Source organism: Corella eumyota, chromosome 6 (assembly GCF_963082875.1).
Source record: "Corella eumyota chromosome 6, kaCorEumy4.1, whole genome shotgun sequence".
Lineage (NCBI taxonomy): Eukaryota > Metazoa > Chordata > Ascidiacea > Phlebobranchia > Corellidae > Corella > Corella eumyota.
Window position 1 is genome coordinate 321,620 of NC_137495.1, and position 21,989 is coordinate 343,608.

A 21,989-nucleotide genomic window follows, 5' to 3' on the forward strand; every position below is an offset into this window, starting at 1 on the left:
CACTTGGGTGATTACTGACGCGTAGATGAAAAACCGGTTTTAAATCGTGTATCCTCAAAAAAGCAAAAATCAATTTTTAAAACAAATCAATTAAATTCTAAGCAACATATTAGCAAAAATATTTATTTATGAAGTGTTCTTAAACCACACTATCTTACAGAACTACATAATAATGTTTTAATGTCGTAAATCAGAAAATGTCACTTTTTAAAACTTTTTCATTAAATTGTAATACTGTTTATTGTATTGTTGAAGTAACCCATAATAATAAATTGTAAAACGAAACCTAATAAACCCATATTACGATTTGTTTATATTAATTAAAAAGACTAAAAGAGTTCAAAAATAAGTTTAAAAATATAAAACCGCGCCGTAGTAGAGTAACCCAAAAAAATTTCAAAACATCTAACTTAAAGATTTAAAATAGAACCCCATCGAAAACGTGAGACATTGCAGCAACCAAAATTAAGATCAAGTTAAAAATAGAAACCTGAACATCACGACATTAAAACCAAGTTGATTTCGATCATGTCAATTGAGATTAAAAGATTAAAAAAACAACTTATTTTTATTTTAAACATTTTTTGATCAATTTCCGTGGGTAGATAGATTTAAATAAATTGGGATTATTTGAATTTTATTTTTAGTTATTATCGTTATAATCCCTGCTAGTTACCGCTACATTTTTTGCGTAAAGTTTATTTTTAAAAAGCAACTTTTATTAAAAAATTTTAAGACAAAAATGACTTATATTAATTAATAAACAAATTAAATTATTCTTTTGTAATTAGCGTGTTAATTACTTAAGTTTATACAGTAAACGTTAAATGTTATTTAACTTTATAATTATTTGATTTTAAATGTTAGTTCAACTTAAGTACTTATAAGGAGCAACCTAAATCTAAGGCGTTGGCCCGGCTAGCCTTTAACAACGTCTTTCTTATTTTAACATTTTTGGGTGAAATTTTCAAGTATTTTCCAAAAAAACGATTCGTAAAATCACGCGAGCGCCGCGAGTAAAACCAACCTAAAACCAAAACACAACTGCTTTATGATAATGACGTCACAAAAGTGGAATAAATTGTTCATTATAACGTCACATAAGGGTGGAAAATTAGTTTAAAAATTGAGAAACGTTTTATTTTTTATTAATTTACCAGACAACGCCTTTGAATTAATGTTTTAAATAAACTTTTATTAATATTTATAAAATGTAACATATAAAAATCCCCTTTAATATTAGTAACACCCCCACATTTAAAGTAAAGTTCACCATAAGATTGGAGCATTTAAGATGAATGTTAAATTTAAAATGTTATTTTACGATAATTTTAATTTTTGATAAAATATTTAGGAGAAAAAGTTTCATCTAAATATTTTCATAAACCACTATGATGTCACAGTCGGATTAAACTTTATCGTGAGTATATAAAGAGACAAAAAACCGAAATATTTCATTCGAAATTTTAATTTTACAAAGTTAGCAAGAATTATAAAATATCGTTTTTAAATATTTTTATTCGCATAAACAGTTTGTTTAAGATTTATTTTATTTAATAATTTATATTAACTACAGAATTAGAGGTTAGTATGTAGATAGAAAAACGCAATTTATATAAAAAAAATATTTTTTTTGTTTTCGAGTTATAATTTTTTAAATTTTAATTAAATTGCAAAAAAAATTAAAAAGTATTTTTATTGTAATTTTATAACAAATTGTGTTAAACTTATTTTTACTAATTAAAAAAAAATATAATTAATTATAAAAGACTAGTTAGTTACCATATATTCTATTTAAAAGAGGTATTATTTAACCCACAAAACCAATGACTATTTATTAAATTATGCAATTCTTAAGACCGACTTAATCACATAAACATAATAATAAATAAACAAGGATTTCAAGCAATATTCATAATAGATTTCTGCAAAGATTTAAATCAAAACAACATTTTAATTCACGAACCTCATGCGTATATTAAACTAATTTTAGACCATTTTACTTAGAAGTTGCACAATATAAATTATATAAACGATCTTAGTTTTTCCAAGAAGGTCAAAAACAAAATATTTTTGCAAATTTTTTTAATTTTAATCACGATTTTTGCAGAATTAAAAGTTGTTAAAATTTAACTTAAAATTATGAGTTTAAAAACTTTTGTAGTTTTTGCATTTTTGTCGGCGGTCGTTTACACCGTCCCTGTGACGTATGGTAAGTTAATGACGTCATAATTATTTTAATTTTAATTTTTTTTTTATTTTAAAAGTTTTTAATTTTTTTTTTAGAAAACGAATGCTCGCTCAAGCGAATCGAAACAACCGAAAATGTCATAGTCGAGATCACGTGTCACAAGTTAAATAACTCTACAATCTTCCCTTTTTCTTTTTATTCTCTTCTACATGGTTTGAAAAGATTAAATAAAGAAGGTAGGTCACGTGATAAAATATTATTGTTTGTGTAATTAATAAAAACTAATTAAAACTTAATTTTGGCCCTGGAATTTTTAATTCTTTAAATTAGATTTTAAATTCTATTTCGGCACAATTTTAATTAAGAAAAACTATTTTTAATTAATATAACTGGTATTTGAACATCCTGTTATTTTAATTACGGAATTAATTAATTTATTTTAAAATTTAATTAAACAAATAAAATGTTAAATGTTACATAATAATAAGACAAAGTTCAAAACAATCGCCCATTGTCTTAAATTTAATTGTTATCCCATTGTCAAGAACAATAGACATTTAACCTTTTAAACAATCTCCGAAGTTTAATCTTTTAAATCGATTAAATTCCGATAAAATGCGTCATAATTAAACATGACTACGTCACAACATACTTTAGTGTAGGCGTTAAAGTTACTTTAGTGTAGGCGTTAAAGTTCAAAATAATTTGAATAATTCGGGAAAAACCAACAAAAATCACGCGACATTATTGGGTAATTAATTGTAATTAAAGTTTTTTAATTAATTTTAATAAATCCACGAAATATTAAACCCGACGATGAATTTAAATTTTATTTTTTCTATTTTTTAAATTTCGGGACGTTTCTAGATTTCCAGATGCGATACATAATTACGGTTTGTGACGTCATAGAATATACGAGCACGCGGAACGGCGCGACGACTCGAAATATTTTTCAAAAATAGAAATAAAATTTTTTTTTTTATAGAAAAGCTGCCTTCGCAGTACCAAGATGACGTCACCAGCGCTAAACCAATCACGTACAAGCTATTTCTAAATAATGCTAACGTCAGCGAAATTGGGGATGGAGGTTTTGGATTCGAACCTGAGGTTAAAGTAAGGAATTTTGGTAACTTTTTTTTTTAAATAATTTTTTTTACTACTTTAAAAGTAAATTTAAATTCTACTTTATTTAAATAATTATTTTTTCAATTAATTTTTTTTTTTAGTTTATTCAACTAGAAGACAACAACTTGTCGAAAATCAATCGCTTTTCATTTGTCGGTTTAAATAATTTGGAAACCCTGAATCTAGGTAGCAACAAAATCACTGAAATTGAACCAAGATCGTTCCACCCGCTCCCTAACTTAAAACAACTTATCCTCTCAAACAACAAAATTGAGAATATCTATTTTCATATCTTCCAAGGACTTAACAACGTAAGATTTAAAAAAATCGAAATCCTGCATTGCTTAACTATTTTTTTGGTATATATCTTTACCCTCGATGTGGTAAAGTCGAATTTGCGACCTAAACATAGAGTAACATCAGTTACCCTGACCCAGTCTCAAGTTGCCTGTGGCAGTTTGGGATATTATAGATTATAATTGCCCGATAATTAAGCTGCTGGTTAAGTTTAGCAGGAGTTCGTACCGTTTATAGCACCTTGCCTCATGTGTGGTGTATTTATTACTACTTAAGGTTTAGGGTTCAATTCCTACTGTTGCTATGTTGTCACATGTTTATTAATGTTGCGAATTTGTTTATTTTACTAATTCTTTAACATGATATTTTAAAGATTTTTATCTAAGTGTAACACCATTATAACCCACAAAATTGCTCTGAATTTAAGTCCAACTTAAGTATCTTAACCCGCAAATAACTTAAAATTAGAAGTAGAAATATTTAAACAATTAAATTGTTAAAACTTTCGCCTACTTAATATTTAAATAAGATAAATTGGCACAAAAATACCCGAATTTCGTGAAACTCGTAACCACTATAAATAATTCTAAGATTAAGTTGTCAAAACAAGTTCAATTTGTTTGCTTTCAATGCAGAAAAACAATATTAACTCAACAACAACTTATTTTCAATAACACGTTATAATACCGCGATAACAGAATGCCATTATTAACTTTTTACTTTTATTTTCATATTCCTTTTAAGCGACAAGTTATAGCTATTAGTAAATTCCTAGTTTAAGAGCAAATAGTGTGCCATTGGCGCGATTCGAACCCAAAACCTCTTAACATGTTAAGCGATACCATTAACGGTATATTATAACGTTGTTACAACCTTATAAAACCTAAATCTAAGGCCTAAGTTGTCCTTATAATGCCAAGACACAATAGCAGTAGTGGGAATCGAACACAAAACTTTAAGCCTTATAAAAATGTAATTTTAAAGTTTTTAACTAACATTTTCCCTTTGTTTTTAGTTGGATTATTTAGATTTGTCCAACAACGAAATATCAACGATTCGAACAATCGGCTTTGCTGCCCTCTTTCGACTCACTTTTCTCAACTTAAATCGCAACAAAATCACGTCACTAGACGGCGGTATTTTGGCGGGAATGAACGGACTTAAACATTTGTCACTCAACGAAAATTTAATTTCCAAAATCCGCCCAGGAACTTTTGGCGGGAAACGTTATTTGGAAACACTGGATTTATCGAGTAAGTGACGTCATATTTGGTTTCTATGACATAACAAAAATAAAATGACGCAATTACTACTTAAGCTTAAAATGTTTTATGCAATGACGTAACTAAAAATAATTAAATAACATCACAAACAATGACGTAACCACCACTAAACTAATGATGACGTCACGTTGTTACAGGCAACGCTTTAACGGAGCTAACTCCTGGAACGTTGCGAGGTTTGTCGTCACTAAGGAGGTTGAACTTGAGATCAAATTTAATCAAAAATATCGAGGATCGAACGTTTGGGTTCATGCCACAATTGAACGAACTTGACATCTCGCATAATGGTAGGTAGGGGGGTGTGGGGTAAAGGATTTGGGGTTAAAAATCTTGGGTAAACTACGTAGTAATATATAATTAAACCATGTAAAGATTTTACAATTATATTATGTTCACAGTTAGTACTATCAACTTAATTTTTAACCTTAGTAACTTTATAAATAACTTAATCGGTATCTCGAAAAACTATATGCCCGATGGTCAATATGCCCGATAGTCAAAATGCCCGATATGCCCGATATGCGTCTAACATCTATATTTAGGCAGTCAGTTTTAGCCAGTTTTCAATGTATAAATAATGTGCCAGATAAATTGATCTTTAAATCTATATATTATTTATATAATGAAACACCTGATTGGATTTTAAGTAAAGTAATTAAAGAACATTAATTAAAATATATAAACTGTGCTAATGTTTACCAACTTTAAATACATGTTTACCACACTACAAAGACTAACTAATATATATACATAGCGATTTATACAACAAACAAGCCTAGCTCTATAATCAAGTAGCTATATAACAAACAAGTCTAGTTTTATTACCAACTAGCTGCACTTAGTCTAAAACGAACTTAACTAACTTAACACACAACTAGCGCAAGACATCTAACCAAAACCTAGCAAGCGACCTAACTACTAGGACTGAAGCGCAAGACATCTACCAAAAAATCTAGCAAGCGACCTAACTACTAAGACTAATGCAAGACATCTACCAAAAAATCTAGCAATCCACCTTACTACTAAAACCAAAACGCAACACATCTACCAAAAAAACTAGCAAGCGACCTAACTACTAAGACTGAAGCGCAAAACATCTATCAAAAAATCTAGCAAGCAACCTAACTATAAAGACTAATGCAAGTCATCTACCAAAAAATCTAGCAAGCAACCTAACTACTAAGACTAATGCAAGACATCTACCAAAAAATCTAGCAAGCGACCAACTACTAAGACTAAAGCGCAAGACATCTATCAAAAAATCTAGCAAGCAACCTAACTACTAAGACTAATGCAAGACATCTACCAAAAAATCTAGCAAGCCACCTTACTACTAAAACCAAAACGCAACACATCTACCAAAAAAACTAGCAAGCGACCTAACTACTAAGACTGAAGCGCAAAACATCTACCAAAAAAACTAGCAAGCGACCTAACTACTAAGACTGAAGCGCAAGACATCTACCAAAAAACCTAGCAAGCAACCTAACTACTAAGACTAATGCAAGACATCTACCAAAAAATCTAGCAAGCGACCAACTACTAAGACTAAAGCGCACGACATCTATCGAAAATCTAGCAAGCAACCTAACTACTAAGACTAATGCAAGTCATCTACCAAAAAATCTAGCAAGCAACCTAACTACTAAGACTGAAGCGCAAGACATCTACCAAAAAACCTAGCAAGCAACCTAACTACTAAGACTAATGCAAGTCATCTACCAAAAAACCCAGCAATCGAACCAACTACTAAAACTGAAGCGCACGACATCTACCGAAAATCTAGCAAGCAACCTAACTACTAAGACTAATGCAAGTCATCTACCAAAAAACCTAGCAAGCAACCTTACTACTAGACTAAAGCGCAAGACATCTACCAAAAAATCTAGCAAGCGACCTAACTACTAAGACTGAAGCGCAAAACATCTACCAAAAAACCTAGCAAGCAACCTAACTACTAAGACTAATGCAAGTCATCTACCAAAAAACCTAGCAAGCAACCTTACTACTAGACTAAAGCGCAACATATCTACCAACAGATCTAGCAAGCAACCTAACTAATAGACTAAAGTGCAACACATCTACCAAAAAATCTAGCGAGAGACCTAACAACTGAGGCTAAGGTGGACTAAAACTTTTAAACTATGCCAACTTAGGGTAAAACAGTTCCTGCTGTAGCGTAGGTGATCCGATATTCAAAAAAGCGAACAGTCGATCAAAGCCATCGGCCTAAAGGCACTACAAGCTGATCAGACGCGCTTATGAAACCAATGAATATCCACGTACGGAGAAGTGCTTGGCCTCCCATTTGTCGCTGGGAGGCCTCCCATTTAAACTTCCCTAACTGTACGTTAAACATCAAAATCTTGAGCCTAGGTTAAGCCTAAAATAAAGCTATTTGTGGTCCTTAATAAAAATCTAAGTTTCGCTCAAGCCTAAGTTAAAGCTTCGGTTATGGGTTCACTTAGCCTAAGCGAAAATTTTTTTTAAGTGCAAATTTTTTTTGTAAAAAAAAGTTAAAATAATTTTTTAAACATAAATTAATTAGTTTTCGTTCTACTTTTATTGAGAGATTAACGTTAATAAACTTTTATTCAAATAATTAATAAGGCAATATCATTTTAATTACTTTTGGAAACACGTGCATATGTCATAGCGACCACATCAACTATATGCATTTTCGAGAGACCGGTCTTAATTTTTAGTAATTAAAAGATATAAATAACGGCATAAAGGCACGTTAACCAATATGCTTAATAAGAAGACTAGGTTTAATACAACATGAAAGTTTAATTAATAATTTTTGCAGCCCTTCCACTTATAAGAAGGGACATGTTGCTTGGCCTGGTCAACCTAAACGAGTTGAATTTATCGGAGAATTGGATGCATGGAGTTGTTTATGACCCCAAACTTAACAACGAACGTCAACAACTGGTAACCTTACTTATTATTAGTAGCATGCTTAATCACCATTTACTACAAGTAGCACCAGTATATAAAAACCATTTTTATAACGAATCAATCCACTTAAACAATAGTTTGTGCTAGGAATATACTTTTTTTTTATGTATCTTTATCCTCGATGTAGAAAGATCGAATGCGCTATCTAAACATAGAGTAACAATAGTTACCCTGACCCAGTCTTAAGTTGACTGTGGCAGTTTGGGATATTATAAATTATAATTACCCAGTAATTATGCTACTGATTAAGTGCTGGCTCAGCAAGAGTTCATACCGTTTATAGCGCATTAGTTCATACCGTTTATAGCGCTTAGACTTGTATATTTGCCCCTAGCTATGCTACATTATGATTAGTTACTGATGACAACAAATATTTAAACTAATAATTTGTAGATTGAAGCCATCGGTATACTCTGCAGAAAACCTGGACTTTATTACGGAAACCTGAGAGGCAATGGATTAAAGTATTTACTCAAGGTGAGAAAGTGCCTACCCTATGATAATGTCAATAAAAAATTAAAAACAGTTTTTCAAAACAAAATTTAAACAGTTTAAAAATATCCAATTTTTTAAACTTTTATTTTAAATTCTAGAATGTTCCGGAATTTGAACTTGGGTTCAACTTTGAAGACCCGACCCAACATTTTTGTGTTTTCTAAACTTTGTTAATATTTCATCTTTTTAACTTTTCTTAAGCAATAAATACAGAAAACTTTGTACATTTAATCACAGTGTCTTAGTAACAATAACAAAAACAGAAGAGTTATGTAGAATATAAAGTTAGTCAAATACATTTATTTTGAATTATTAGTAGGAGTCTAAAGGTTAAATAATATTAATTATATTATTGCCAATATATTTCAAGTTAATTTTGCAACAATCTTAGTAGAGCTTAGTAGACAATATGTCCAATTAAAAGAACTACAAATAAAACTATAGCAGGAAAATATTAGCTGCAATAATATTATGACAATTAAAATCCTGACTGTAGGGCGGGTTATCAACAACTATTATTAATATAACTTAACCAGCACAGCCATACTTTTATTATACTGACAAATAATTAAGCAAATTAATAATAACTATAAAGTTAACTTAGTTAAAATACTGCAAATGAACTATAAACATAGGTACAAGAAATACTTATAAAACAAAATATCAAATTGCAAATATTAATACTATATTTTGTTAATTAGTCATCACTTAAACTCTATAATTACTAAAAAAACTAAAATAAAAACACCACGAAGTTATGAGTAAGTTAGAATACACAAAACCTAATTTATCAATTAACAAAAAAAAATTTTTTTAGACTCTTCATTACGTTACATAATAAAAACAACTTGTGACGAACAAATTTAAAACTTTTTTCCCTTCTTTAATTACCAAAAACCTACACCTCTGTTATTTAAAAACCACCTCGTTAATTAAATAAACTTATCGCACCAGTGTTTTAGTGCATCGTACGTGCTGTTAGCTTGGGTTCGGTTGGCCCCGTATCTGTTCATGAAATCAGTGAAAGTGTCGTAACTTTGGTCAACTCCGAGAAACACACCAAGAACGTTGTATGCCTAAAAGTTTCAAGTTTAAACTCAGATATAAATGATTTACAGATTAGTTTATAACATGGTAAATCATTCTAGCTAGAATAAAATATCCTATCAACGTAAAACAGAAACTCTATTTCTAGGTAAGTCGGTTTTAAATTAATTTTTGTGAAATGTTACTACTTTAAGAAAAATATTTCATACTCTATCTGTTCACAATGAGGTTGTTTTTTAAGGAGGTATTAATGTTGGAGGGGGTGTTTTTTTCAAGGTACAGTAGTAATATTAGCAAGCTAGTTATTCTGGGGGGGTTACTTGGTTAAGAGATGGAAAATTGGCCTAATAACTTAGGCGGTCACTTTTCTATTAGGTTACTTATCCTAAAAGGGACATTTTTTAATGGTTGGGTTACTATTTCTAGGGGTTAACTATTCTAGATTTTTCCTGGACCAATTAGAAAAGTACTTGCACTAAGGACAACAAATTACTTTAGTATAATCAGCTTCAATTAATTTCTCCCCAATTTTTTTCCCGATGCCAGGAATATGTTTTACATCTTTTGTTCTCATCGGCTCACTCAGAAAATCTTGATATTTCTTTGTTTGGGTCATTTTAATTAGGTGTTATTTGCAAAATTATATAAACTATTCCTTAAAAAACATAAAAAATTTAATTATTAGAACTACATTCTGGAATTTTTTTCACTAATTAACTAAATTATTATTTCTAACTCATTCTAAAACTGTTTTCTTTTTTTAAAACAAAAAAGTGATATAAATTAATACAAAATTTAATAATCAATAACTAAGAATCATATTCTTTAAATACACCAGACATATACAATTTTTTAAACACACTAAAATAAAAACCAATCAATAAAATTTAAAATGTAAAAATTTAGTTTAAAAATCAAAAACAAATTTAATTATTAAAAAAAGGAACAAAAAACTAACTTTAACTATAAAAAAATCTCAATCTTATAACCAATACTCAATCATTAGCTTATTTTTTTCTCATAATACATATTGACATACAACTTTAACGTAACCTGTTTTTATAAAAGTAAATTTATCCTGAAAACAAACTATTATCTTATACCCTCTTTACCCTTTCTCTTGTAGACATAATAGGTACTGTGATGTCACAAACCAGGGAAAATACCTGGAAAGAAATTATACTCCACTATGTTTACTATGCTTGTTGGAAGAACTATTTCTTCAACGATATTTGATATTTATTCAAGTAAGCTAATATTAACAAAGCAATTAAAGTAAATACTTTATGGTCTATCAGTGTTGTGTTTTATTTTATAAGAAAATAATCGATAAAGACAGAAAATTTTAGGTTAATATAGAAAACCTGTCTAGTATAAACATCACAGATATTATTTAGTCATTTTTTAAACTTTTTTAACATGTTTATAAGGGTAAATTCAACCCATTATTTTAATTACAACATAATTGGAAAGGTTAAACATTATTATATAAATTACCAAGGTTAAAAAACACCTTCATTATAAAAACATTTTCGAAAAACAATTCAGCCAAAAATTTTTGAAGTTTATTTTCATTTGCGGTAAGCCCCTAGTTAATACAATTAAATTAGTTTCAATTAGGGGGATTTACCTATAGTTATAGAAAATGCATTTGGGCAATTAAGGTTAGTTCAGTCAGTTGACAAAAAGAGAATTTTAGAGGACACTAATTTTTAAAATTGGCTAATTAACTATTTTATAATTAATTTTGTTTTGAATATCAAGAAGAAACAAAACTTTCATTTCGTTAGTAACCAACTAATTAACAATTTAGATTTAATTAATATTTAAAATGGATTCTGACCAATTTACTAAATTTATTTCAACGCCAATGAAAGACAAAAGAGTGGATGAGGTCCCTGGAATAAGCCAACTAACTTACGAACAATTAATTAAAGTTAAATGTCTTAAGGTGGGTTGGCCTAACTTATTTTTTAGTTTTTTTACACATCAATAAAGGTCATAGAAAGATGTACAATAAGTATTACAATAACACCACTAAATGAAAAAGACAAAGTCAATATTAACATAATTTAAAACCTGCCATCTATATTAATGTTTTATAAAGATTTAAGGTTGTGTATTAAGCTATATAGTCACAAAACTTTGTTAATATTTATCATTAAAGTAGGAACGCCAACTTTATGCCAAAATTTAAACTAACCCTGCCTAAAAATGTGTTATACTAAGTACTCTTTACTTTATTCTTAATTAACTAAAGTTGACTTCCAATTCAGACAAAAACATTCTTAATTACTTTGGCTAATTACAAAGTTTACATATTTCATAACATCAAAAATTTTATTTTTATTTCCGATATTATATTATAAAACTGCATTAATTTTTTAAGTAAATAAAACATTAACCTTTAGAAAATACCCCAAAGAATTATTTGTTCAACTGTTTGTTGTGTAAATATTAAAGCCATTATGACATCAATAAACTGGTAAAAATAAATATTTACTGGTTTCGAAATTAAAAATTCCAAATTGTTAAACTTGTTTTTCACTTCAATATTACATCATAACAAAAGTAATTTATCACAATATGACATCACTATTTGTTGATTATGACAGGCCAACAGTTTACTGGGAGAATTTTTAGTTTTACACAAGAACGAAGAAAAGTTTATGAATTTTATAACGAAGCACGGCGCTACTGAAACTGAAGGCAAAATAGCTTTTAATGCTTTGTATAAATGGTGTCAAACCTTTCTTTAATTAATTAACTTTATTATTTTTTAGGAAAATTTCGTGTTTTTTGCAATTCTACTTTTTTTGTCTGTTTTTCTAAATTGTAAACGTGCCTTATTTTATTTGATGCCAAATAATAAGCGCAATAATTATTATTAAATTGTTAAAATTTTATTAATTTTTTTTTGATTCTATTTTTTATGCAAATATTAACATCTAATTATTAATTAATAAAAAACACAAAATATAATAAAATTACCTTCAATTCATTGTCTTTCAATCTTGTTTATGAGGTCATAAGCACTTTTTAATTATAAACATTATAAACTACAAAACCATCTAAAATTAAACTAAAATAGTTTTAAAGTTCTAATTAAAAATTTAAACGACATGCAAAAATAAAAAATATTAATCGGCGTAATTTAATTTTAGGTAAATACATTTTTTACAGTGTCAATAAAATAGAATTTAAACATAATTTTCGAAAGTGCAAACGTTAAAGTTTTGTTGTAATAATAATATTATATAAAACTATTTTATAATACATATAATAGCCTATAATATAAAAAGAGTAAAAACACATGAAATAAAATATATAAAATTGTAAAAAAGATGTTTTTTAAATTCCCTGTGAATATGGTATGCATAAAAGTTTGAAATAAAAATAAATTTTGTTCGTAAAAAAATTTGATAAAAATGCATAAATTTAAGTCTGGACGATTAATTAAAATATAAAAGCAGCTACTAATTAATTAAATTTGGCACGGGCTAGTAAAAAAAATTACAAGAAGTAGGAAAAGTTCATTAAAAAAGGTAAAATTTTATCAAAAAATAAAACGACAAAATAAATTAATTTCTGTGTGACGTTTTAGGTAAAAACAAGATTTTACATCCAAGATAGTATTTAGTAACTAAAAATTAAAAATATATTTAATAAGTATTTGAGTGTTTCCCCATTCGAATGTCAGTGTTTCCAAATGTTTACATTTTTACTGACAACTTGCGAGGAGTCGTTGAACTATCTGCTCCGATGATAACTTTCCGCTGAGTTATTTGTTCAGTTCTCCATTCGTCAAATTGTTTTGCTGGCATCCCAACAACTTTTTCTCTAAAAATTTTAAATATTTATAAAATTAAACACCCAAGGCAGCTTTACCAAAAGTATTTATTTCAATATTTTTTAATTAAAAGTTTCTGTTCTTGAATTAAATTATTATTGATGTGGGAAGGTAGACTTTACAACCCAAACATAGAGCAACATCAGTTACCTTGACCCAGTCTCAAGTTGACTTTGGCAGTTTGGGATATTATAGATTATAATTGCCCAGTAATTATGCTGCTGATTAAGTGCTGACTCAGCAGAAGTTCATACTGTTTATAATAGCACATTACTCGAGGATGCTACACCATACAAGCAGTGGGGATCGAAACTACGACCTCATACAATGAAGCCAAGTGTTTTAACCTTTACATCAAGTATATACTAACAATAAATTTACAATTTAAAAAAAAAACTTGTGATAATAAAATCAACTTAAATTTTCCCCCACCTTATAAACTCTATAGCTGCGCTAACGTCAGGGGCACAAAGTTCCCAGGGTTTTAACCCACTCAGAGCCCCTAGGAAGGCATCAGGGGTGATTGGGTAGGGGTTAGTGATGACAACGTTACCCAGTTTCTGTAGTATGATGTCACAATTAGGATCCTCGTGAATGGAAGGTGGAAGGTTACTGTTCAAAATATTGAACCTGGAAAAAAATACAAATTAACAATTAATTAATTTTTTGTGCATTTTAAATAAAAACTACAAAATCTTATCATAGAGTAAACTACTTATTCTAACTATAGAATAATCTTTGCCATGACCCAGTCTCAAACTGCTAATTTCCAGTTTAGTTATGTTGTTAAGCTTGTCTTATTTTTAACCTTAAAATTACTTAATGACCTTGGAAAAGGTCGAAAGCACTTAAAATGGAGGCATTTGGAATTGAATCTATCATCTGTGGTTTAACATGAACAAATTTAAACCGACCAATCACAGTTTAGAACAATTTTAAACACACCAATCACAGGGCAGAACTCCCGCCCTCTTCTTTTTATTATTTTGATCTTTAATCATCTCAGTTTGCGACTTTATCCTCATTCCTTCAAGGTCACGATGCATGCTGCTCGAGACGCTGAAGATCTCAAACTTCTTTTCCATTCTCTGTTTTCTTCGTCTGTAAAACAAAAAAAGTTAAATTTCGCAAATTTACAACTAAATATTAGTAGATTTAAGGGTTATTTAGTTGTGCGGCCTTATTTAGTTGTGCTGCTAAAAAAGCTGTAGCATATTTCAGTAAGATCTGAGATCCTGGGTTTAATTGCTCTTGCTGGAATGTTGTAGAACTCTCAAATTTAGCGAAAAACCTGAAGATCTAGGTTTGATTCCTACATTCAGTAGGTTAAGAGTATTATTGATTAGATTTTAAATTCTAAGTATTTTTACCACTTCTAAAAAGTTGTTATGAAATCAATTTATAATTTTTTATTTATTTTTTTTATATATATATATCCTTATCCTCGATGTGGAAAAGTCGAATGCGCGACTTAAACATAGAGTACATCAGTTACTCTGACCCAGTCTCGAGTTGCCTTTAGCAGTTTGGGATATTATATATTATAATTGTCCGGTAATTACGCAGTTGATTAAGTGCTGGCTCGGCAGATGTGTATACTGTTTATAACGCCTTACTTAAAAGCGCTACAGCATGAGACAATGGAGCTTAGTGGGCAAAATATATGTGTTTGTATGTCACATTTATATTCCTATAAAATAAAAAAACTGCCAACAGGAAGGCAGACTATTGACTAGTTAAAATTGATTCTTACTTTTCAAGTTCAGTCAACAAGTTGTGAAGTTGTAACGCTTTTGTGTCATTCACTCCGTTGAAATCTTCTCGTATTTGTCCCAGGTTTTTAGCTTTATCCTCACTTGAAAACCTGAACTGAAATGTGGTCAACTTTGCCGGTGAACTTTGAGGTCGTTTGTTGACCTTTAAACCCAAGGTCATAGCAGCAGTTGAAGGTCGTGAGTGTTGCATGATCGAACTTCTGAAATTTTTAAATTTGATTAAACTAGTAAAAAGTTTTTTAAATTTTAAATATTTTTACTAATATTAAATGCTAGATTTATTTAAATGTGTTTTAGATTAAGTTTTGGGTTTGATTCCTAAGAGAACTAATTTATATCCTCACTACTACACTTATGCTGTAACGCCCTTGAGTAAGCCATTATAAACGGTTTAAACTCTTGCTGTGCCAACACTTAATCAGCAGCTTAAATGTCAAGCAATTATAATCTATAATATTCTAAACTACCAAAGTCAACTCAAGACTGGGTCGGGGTAACAAATGTTACTCTATGTTTAGGCTGTAAAGTCAATCTTTTTACATCGAGAATTCTAACAAATTGATACAAAACTCCATTAAACTGAATAACTTGAGACTGCGTCAGAGTTATGAAAGTAACTTAAAAACCAAGTTTAATACCTCCTGTTATGCACAGCAGCAGAGTGAGGTCTTAACCTAACATTCTGGGTCGGTTTTTCTTTCACATTTTCTTTAAAATCGGTGAAATTAGTTTCCGAAAGAATCATGTTCTTGGATATACTGACCTCCTTGTTCTTTATAATGCAATAATTGTTACGTGACCCTGAAGAAAAGGAAAAGTTTTAAAAATTGATCATGTCAGTTATGTCAAAAAAAAAACATTAAGTTATTTAAAAAAATTCCAAATACTCTACTACCAGTTTCATTAAAAAAAATGGTTAATACCCTGCCTTTCAGCTAGTATTTTAACTGTCGTGATATAGACGCAATTTTTAATTGATTTTTGCCTGTTATGATTTACTTGTGAACCATAAAAAGCAGTTTTATTTATTTTAAGGCCTACAAATTAAACATACTAACAACTATATATTAGACCAATAAGCTCCATTATATACACCATAAACTTATAACCAATTTTTATATTACTAGGTCAATTAAATTTACAAATTGGCAAAAACAAGTTAACATTGGACCAAATAATTAAAAGTTAAACAAATGATCAAACTTACAATCATACACAGATAGAGGTAAGATTTTGTTTTGTTTTGCGATTCGCTCAGCTGCTTTCTCTCTACTTTGCATCTCGTTGTGGACACTTGTGGCTACTGTAGACAACAACTTTTGCAGCTGTTCGTGGTTCTCCTCATCCTTGTGGTCGACTTCAGTCACAGAGAAACCAGCCTCAGTTGCATTGTCATCATCTCCTGGAAAATTAATTTAAACAATTTATTTATTTATCTCTCATGTTAAAAGGTTGACTTCATGACTTAAACTTAGAGTAACATCAGTTACTCCGACCCAGTCTCGAGTTGCCTGTGGCAGTTTGGGATATTACAGATTATAATTGCCCGATAATTGTGCTGCTGATTAAGTGCTGGCTCAGCAGGAGTTCATACCGTTTATAGCGCCTTACTCAAGGGCGCTACAGCATAAGAGCAGTGGGGATCAAACCCTAGACCTCATGTTGTGAACTTAAGTGTTTTAACTATTAGCACTACCAGTAAATTTCACAGAAATTAAAAACATTTTATCCAAGTTTTTAAAAAATAAATTGAAACATCAACGAACCAAATTCACTCCCGGCAACCGTGCCACCCACTATCGTCGTGGTAACCGAGGACTGCCCAGGGCTGGAGGGTCTGGGGGGAATTCCATCAAAGCTGTCCAGGGACGCCCCCAAGTCAATACTGTTGTTTCGTTGTTGAAGTTTCATTATTCCAGAACGTGCAGAAGATGGCCTAAAAAATTTTCAATTTTAATTTTTTGTTTTTTTTAGTTTACAAATGTAACATAAACAAAACAGTAACTTTCACCCAGACTTGAGTTGTCTATGTTGAGTTATTATACTAGTACTAATATTTGCTCATGATAATTTGCAGCTTTTTTATATATTTTGTTGACCTATAACTTGGACAAACATTCTAAAGCCTATTAAGCTTTATTATATATTGTTTATCGTTAAGTTATTATTTGTAAAAGCAATTTTTTTACCTGTTTGCTCTTCCTCCATCATATCCACTCAGATTACTCGCAATACTTGAGTTTGGCTTCATCGCACTTGTTGTTAGATAATTTGACCCCTGATAACCTTGGTAACCACTTGATCCCTGGTAACCCTGGTAACCACTTGACCCCTGGTAACCTTGGTAACCACTAAGGTTGCTAGCATAACTCGAATTTCTTTTCATCGAGGAACTGAAACCCTTTCTCCGAGATCGAGATCTAAAATAAATTGAAATTTTAATAAAAACAATTAAAATTTTTTTATGAAAGGGCCAATTTGAGTTGATAACAACTTATTAAATTAAATTTTTTTACTACAAAATATTAGTTTAAGGTGGTAAACTAATATTTTGTATGTTATACAAGTTTAACATTTTATGTTAAGACTTAAGGTCCTGGGTTTGATTTCCATGAAGTCGTGGGTTCAATCCCCACTGCTCTCATGCTGTAGCACCCTTAAGTAAGGTGCTATAATCGGTATAAACTCCTGCTTAGCCAACACTTAATCAGCAGCATAATTATCGGGCAATAATAATCTATAATATCCCAAACTGCCAAAAGCAACTCGAGACTGGGTCGGCGTAACTGATGTTACTCTATGTTTAAGTCGAGAATTCGACCTTCCCACATCGAGGATAAAGATATATACAAAAAAAAAGGTGTTTTATTAAACTAATATTAAGGGGAAATTAATAACTTCTACAAAGATATGAGACCAACATATTAACCTCGATATTTTCTTGGTTGTGTTGTCCTTGAACTTCCTCCAGTTCTCGTTGTTCCTCTGCTCCTGTCTGAAGCTCCTCGCATCCACGATCTTACCTCCAGGCTCAACTTCGCTCCAACATTCACAAATTGGGTTCATTCGTTTCATTCTGAGTTAAACAAAAAAAAAAATTAATAAATTTGAACAAATTGCAAAAAAGATTTTTTTTTCATTGGTAGGTTTAAACCAATTTACATTTACATCTGGTTTACACAGTTATTGTAGCACAAAGCTGTCCAAAAATGTTAAGTTAATAGATTTGGGCTCTTACTAAATTAACCCCCCAAAAAAGTAGTCAAAATAAGTAAAACCTAACTTGAACAAAAACTTACTTATTATCTTTACTGATATTAAGAGTACTGGCAACATAAATCCAATGCAAAGCACATAACTGTTTCCAAATCCTAAAATAAATTAAAAATAAAGTTAAAAAAAGCAAAAAAAAATTTTGAAGTTTTTGAAGTTTTTTTTCAAAAATCCAACCTTGAATAAATGTTTTCATCGTCCTTTATCTTGTGCGAGATATTCGAGTGAACTGGGGTGAAAGGTCGTGCTTGTTCGACGACCTCTGGTTTCTTAGCAACCATCCTCGCTGAACCGTGACTGCTTGACGTTGACATCAATGAAGCTCGACTAAAAAAATTATTTTTTTAAAAAAATTTAAAAAAAATTTTTGACAAATAAAAATTTATTTTACCTGCTCTGACTCCTTAGTGACCTCCTGTGGTGAACTTTAGCAGCATATTTCAGTTTGAGGTCGATGTCTTCTTTATTTGTCAACTCATCAGTGCTCACCGGTTGGATTCGAACATCTGTTGAGCGAATAATTGAAATTAAAAGATTATTTAAGCTTTGTATAACTGAGTACTGAGCTTAACCACAACTGCTTATTTAGAAAAGTTAAGGTCATTCCAAACTCGAAAAAGCATTTCTAAACCATGCCAGGGTAAAAAAGTATTTTATGTTTATGCTGTTAAGTTGACTATTCTATATTAAGGTTAAAAAAATGATGTAATGGTTAGAAATCTTTACTTCACTAGGTAAGTCTCAGGTTCAACAACCACTGCTTCCATGCGATAGCACCCTTGAGTAAGGCGCTATAAACGGTATAAACTTCTGCTGAGCCAGCACTTAATCAGCAGCATAATTATCGGGCACTTATAATGTATAATATCCCAAACTGCCACAGGCAACTCGATAATGGGTCGGGGTTTTTATGTTACTTTATGTTTAGGCCGTAAAGTCTTCCCACATCGAAGATAAATTAAAATCAAAAGTTGTTCCTACCATATTGAGCTTGTATGAGTTGGTTTTGTTTGTCCACCAGGAAAGCCGAATCGTTTCGGTTTTTGTCTTCCTCTAACATCGGAAACAAAGCGTGCCCCATCTTCACATTTAACATTGTTTCCTGGACATATTTACGATCTCGGTCGATACTTTGAAGGTCACTGAAAAGTAATTTAATTTTTAAGACTAATTAATTAATATTTTTAATTTTTTAGGATTTAATCTATTAAATTTTATTTTTAAAACAAATCAATTAATTTTTGAGTTTTAATTCTTGGGACTAATTAATTAATGTTTTTAGATATTTAATTAATTTATTGATTAGTTTAAATTAAATTTTTAGTTTAAATTTGAGACTTTTTAATTTTTTTGTATTTTTAAGACTAAGATTGTGACATAATATTCAATCCTTTGTATAGAAAGACATTATTCCATCATAACCAGCTAATATTTAAGTTTAAATAATACCCCATTGTGTTAAACAATAAACCCATAACAATATTTAAATGAACAATGTCAGACAATAAACATGTTTGTGTTATAACAATGAACCTTTGTTGTTTGTGTTTCATCACAAAAGTTGCCGTCGACATTTTCTTGTTTTTGGATTTTCTCGATTTCTTTGTTTGACCATCAGCCTAAAAATTAAAATTATTTATGCATAAAAATATATATAAACCAATAAATATAGAAATACATATAATAATGGTATAAAAATCTGTTAATTTTATTTTAAATTAAGTCTGATGGCTTGGTGTAGTGGTTAGAACACTTAGCTTTATTACAAAAAGTCCTGAGTTAGATTCCCACTGCTTCCATGTTGTAGCGCCCTTGAGTAAGCGCTATAAACGGTATAAACTCCTGCTGAGCCAACACTTAATCAGCAGCATAATTATCGGGCAATTATATTCTATAATATCCAAAACTGCCACAGGCAACTCGAGACTGGTTCGGAGTAACTGATGTTACTCTATGTTTGGGTCGCACATTTGACTTTCCCACATCGAGGATAAAAAATATAAAAACAAGATTTTCAAGTTATTTTTGTTATTTATTTACCTCAGACTTCTCTTTTCCATCACCTCGAGTGTTTCCCTTTTCATTTTCAAATTCCTTTTGCCCCAATGAAGTCTGTACAAGTTCCTTGGTGTTCAAATAAATTGGGCAACCCACCTCTTTATATGGTCTCCATGGTACTGAATGATAACCCTGAGCGTGCATTTGACTTTTTCTAAAGAATTAACAAATATTTATTAAAACTAAACAACAGATTGAAAGAATTTATTTACCAAATTAAAAAAAAACAAATGCTTTGAAACCCAAAACCTAATTTAATAATACAGTATAAACTTGTGCTAAACCAAGAACCAATCAGCAGCTTAATTTTCAGGCAATCATAATTTATAATATCACAAACTGCCAAAAGCAACTTAAGACTAGGTCGGAGTAACTGATGTTACTCTATGTTAAGATTATGAAGTCGACCTTCTTACATCAAGGATGAATAAATACAAATTTTGTTGTAAAGCAATTAAAAGAACAAAATAGTTGCTAATTCACCTTCTTGCATAGTTGTCCTTGAACACTTGCTCCCTCGTTGGATAATCCAACGTGTAATGTTTAAAGTTTCGTGCAACGAGTTTGCTGTCCTTTGCTTCCTTCCAGAGTGGGATCGGTTTGATCGTGATATATTTTCTAACATCGTTGCCATGGGGATTGTTGCTATTATGAAGGTTGCTATGGTGATGGGAGGTGGTTGTGCTGCTTGCGATGGTGGACGGCGACATCTTTCTAAACATTTAAAAAAAAGTTTTATATAGGCTATATAAAAACAAAACTTCTTACCCCCAAAATTCTTAAAAACCAGTATAAAAAAACGAAACCCCTATATAAAAACAAAATATTTAAAAACAAAATAATCCCTAATCCCAACCCTCCCCCAAAGACCAATCTAATAGGTTTACAAAATCTCATGTTAGGCAAATACGACACAAAATAAGACAAGGACACCGCATTTGTTGTGTGGCAAGTGCTATAAATGCCTTTACATATGTTACAATTAGTTTTTGATTTTCAAACAAATATTTACACAAAAATTTAACAAAATAAATACAAAAATAAATATCTTACTTAAATTTAATCATAATTATACTTCAGTTTATCAATTTTAATTAAACTTTTAGACTAATAAACACACTCATTTACTAAACCTTTAAATAAATTGTAACAATTACTAATTTAAAAATAAAATAAATCTAATTAAAGACAAAAGTCCTTACCTCCAACTTTGTGGTATTTTAATTAATCCAATTAACTTCTCATGGACGGCGATACATCTTACTTGGGTTAACTAAACAACTAAAAAGTCATCGCCCGAAACCTGAGGAAGACAATTTTGTTTGTTTTTTGGCGACTTAATCACCTCACAAACAATAGCTTAGGATTAAGTAGCGCGCGAAGTGAAGTAGACGCCATCCCCACCTTACAAACAATGCCATCAAAGGCCCATTGTTACGAATACTATGGTAACTATGGACAACAATCGAAGTGTCTTCAGACGCACGTGGTTTAGAAAACCCAGGGTTTCCGTTTCGTTATTTTTTTAAATTTATCCTCAAAATAGATACCTAATTTAGAGAAAAATAAATTTTACATCGCAGTTAACTAAATTTTAATTCTGTTATATTTTTAATATGGGTCTTAATTTTAAT

General features: G+C 30.2%; 4 protein-coding genes across 4 annotated transcripts; 2 read left to right on the top strand and 2 right to left on the bottom strand.

Annotated features, from left to right (window-relative positions):
- Positions 1–2,108: 2,108 nt before the first annotated feature.
- On the top strand, positions 2,109–8,583 carry LOC145755231 (uncharacterized). Its single transcript, XM_082571457.1, has 9 exons — positions 2,109–2,212; positions 2,287–2,427; positions 3,177–3,304; positions 3,418–3,627; positions 4,629–4,866; positions 5,034–5,183; positions 7,706–7,830; positions 8,251–8,334; positions 8,451–8,583. The coding sequence occupies exons 1-9, from the start codon at positions 2,143–2,145 to the stop codon at positions 8,514–8,516; spliced, it is 1,212 nt and encodes a 403-aa protein (XP_082427583.1). The 5' UTR covers positions 2,109–2,142; the 3' UTR covers positions 8,517–8,583.
- On the bottom strand, positions 8,464–10,044 carry LOC145755232 (barrier-to-autointegration factor-like). The gene is made up of 2 exons (XM_082571458.1): positions 9,893–10,044; positions 8,464–9,428 (listed from the first exon to the last, which is right to left on the bottom strand). Exons 1-2 carry the CDS (start codon positions 10,013–10,015, stop codon positions 9,285–9,287), a joined length of 267 nt encoding a protein of 88 aa, XP_082427584.1. The 5' UTR covers positions 10,016–10,044; the 3' UTR covers positions 8,464–9,284.
- A 1,175-nt stretch (positions 10,045–11,219) lies between these two features.
- LOC145755601 (barrier-to-autointegration factor-like protein) lies at positions 11,220–12,266 on the top strand. Its single transcript, XM_082571839.1, has 2 exons — positions 11,220–11,350; positions 12,015–12,266. Exons 1-2 carry the CDS (start codon positions 11,231–11,233, stop codon positions 12,156–12,158), a joined length of 264 nt encoding a protein of 87 aa, XP_082427965.1. The 5' UTR covers positions 11,220–11,230; the 3' UTR covers positions 12,159–12,266.
- Positions 12,267–12,692: 426 nt separating this feature from the next.
- Positions 12,693–21,765, bottom strand: LOC145755176 (uncharacterized). The gene is made up of 17 exons (XM_082571403.1): positions 21,558–21,765; positions 20,839–21,069; positions 20,338–20,509; positions 19,831–19,916; positions 19,279–19,439; positions 18,689–18,803; positions 18,475–18,624; positions 18,324–18,395; positions 17,954–18,100; positions 17,214–17,444; positions 16,791–16,960; positions 16,232–16,426; positions 15,663–15,825; positions 15,003–15,224; positions 14,195–14,350; positions 13,682–13,879; positions 12,693–13,239 (listed from the first exon to the last, which is right to left on the bottom strand). Exons 2-17 carry the CDS (start codon positions 21,063–21,065, stop codon positions 13,113–13,115), a joined length of 2,592 nt encoding a protein of 863 aa, XP_082427529.1. The 5' UTR covers positions 21,066–21,069; positions 21,558–21,765; the 3' UTR covers positions 12,693–13,112.
- Positions 21,766–21,989: the final 224 nt, after the last annotated feature.

Bases quoted from the DNA above. Each gene is read 5' to 3' on its own strand.
- LOC145755231 (XM_082571457.1), top strand. From the start codon at position 2,143: ATGAGTTTAAAAACTTTTGTAGTTTTTGCATTTTTGTCGGCGGTCGTT. The intron at 2,428-3,176 runs GTAGGTCACGTG...TTTTTTTTATAG, and splicing joins GAAAAGATTAAATAAAGAAG to AAAAGCTGCCTTCGCAGTAC. The intron at 5,184-7,705 runs GTAGGTAGGGGG...TAATTTTTGCAG, and splicing joins ACTTGACATCTCGCATAATG to CCCTTCCACTTATAAGAAGG.
- LOC145755232 (XM_082571458.1), bottom strand. From the start codon at position 10,015: ATGACCCAAACAAAGAAATATCAAGATTTTCTGAGTGAGCCGATGAGA. The intron at 9,429-9,892 runs GTAATTTGTTGT...TGAAACTTTTAG, and splicing joins TTGAAGCTGATTATACTAAA to GCATACAACGTTCTTGGTGT.
- LOC145755601 (XM_082571839.1), top strand. From the start codon at position 11,231: ATGGATTCTGACCAATTTACTAAATTTATTTCAACGCCAATGAAAGAC. The intron at 11,351-12,014 runs GTGGGTTGGCCT...TGATTATGACAG, and splicing joins TTAAAGTTAAATGTCTTAAG to GCCAACAGTTTACTGGGAGA.
- LOC145755176 (XM_082571403.1), bottom strand. From the start codon at position 21,065: ATGTCGCCGTCCACCATCGCAAGCAGCACAACCACCTCCCATCACCAT. The intron at 16,427-16,790 runs GTTCGTTGATGT...TTAATTTTCCAG, and splicing joins GGTTGCCGGGAGTGAATTTG to GAGATGATGACAATGCAACT. The intron at 13,240-13,681 runs GTGGGGGAAAAT...TAAAATTTTTAG, and splicing joins GCAGCTATAGAGTTTATAAG to AGAAAAAGTTGTTGGGATGC.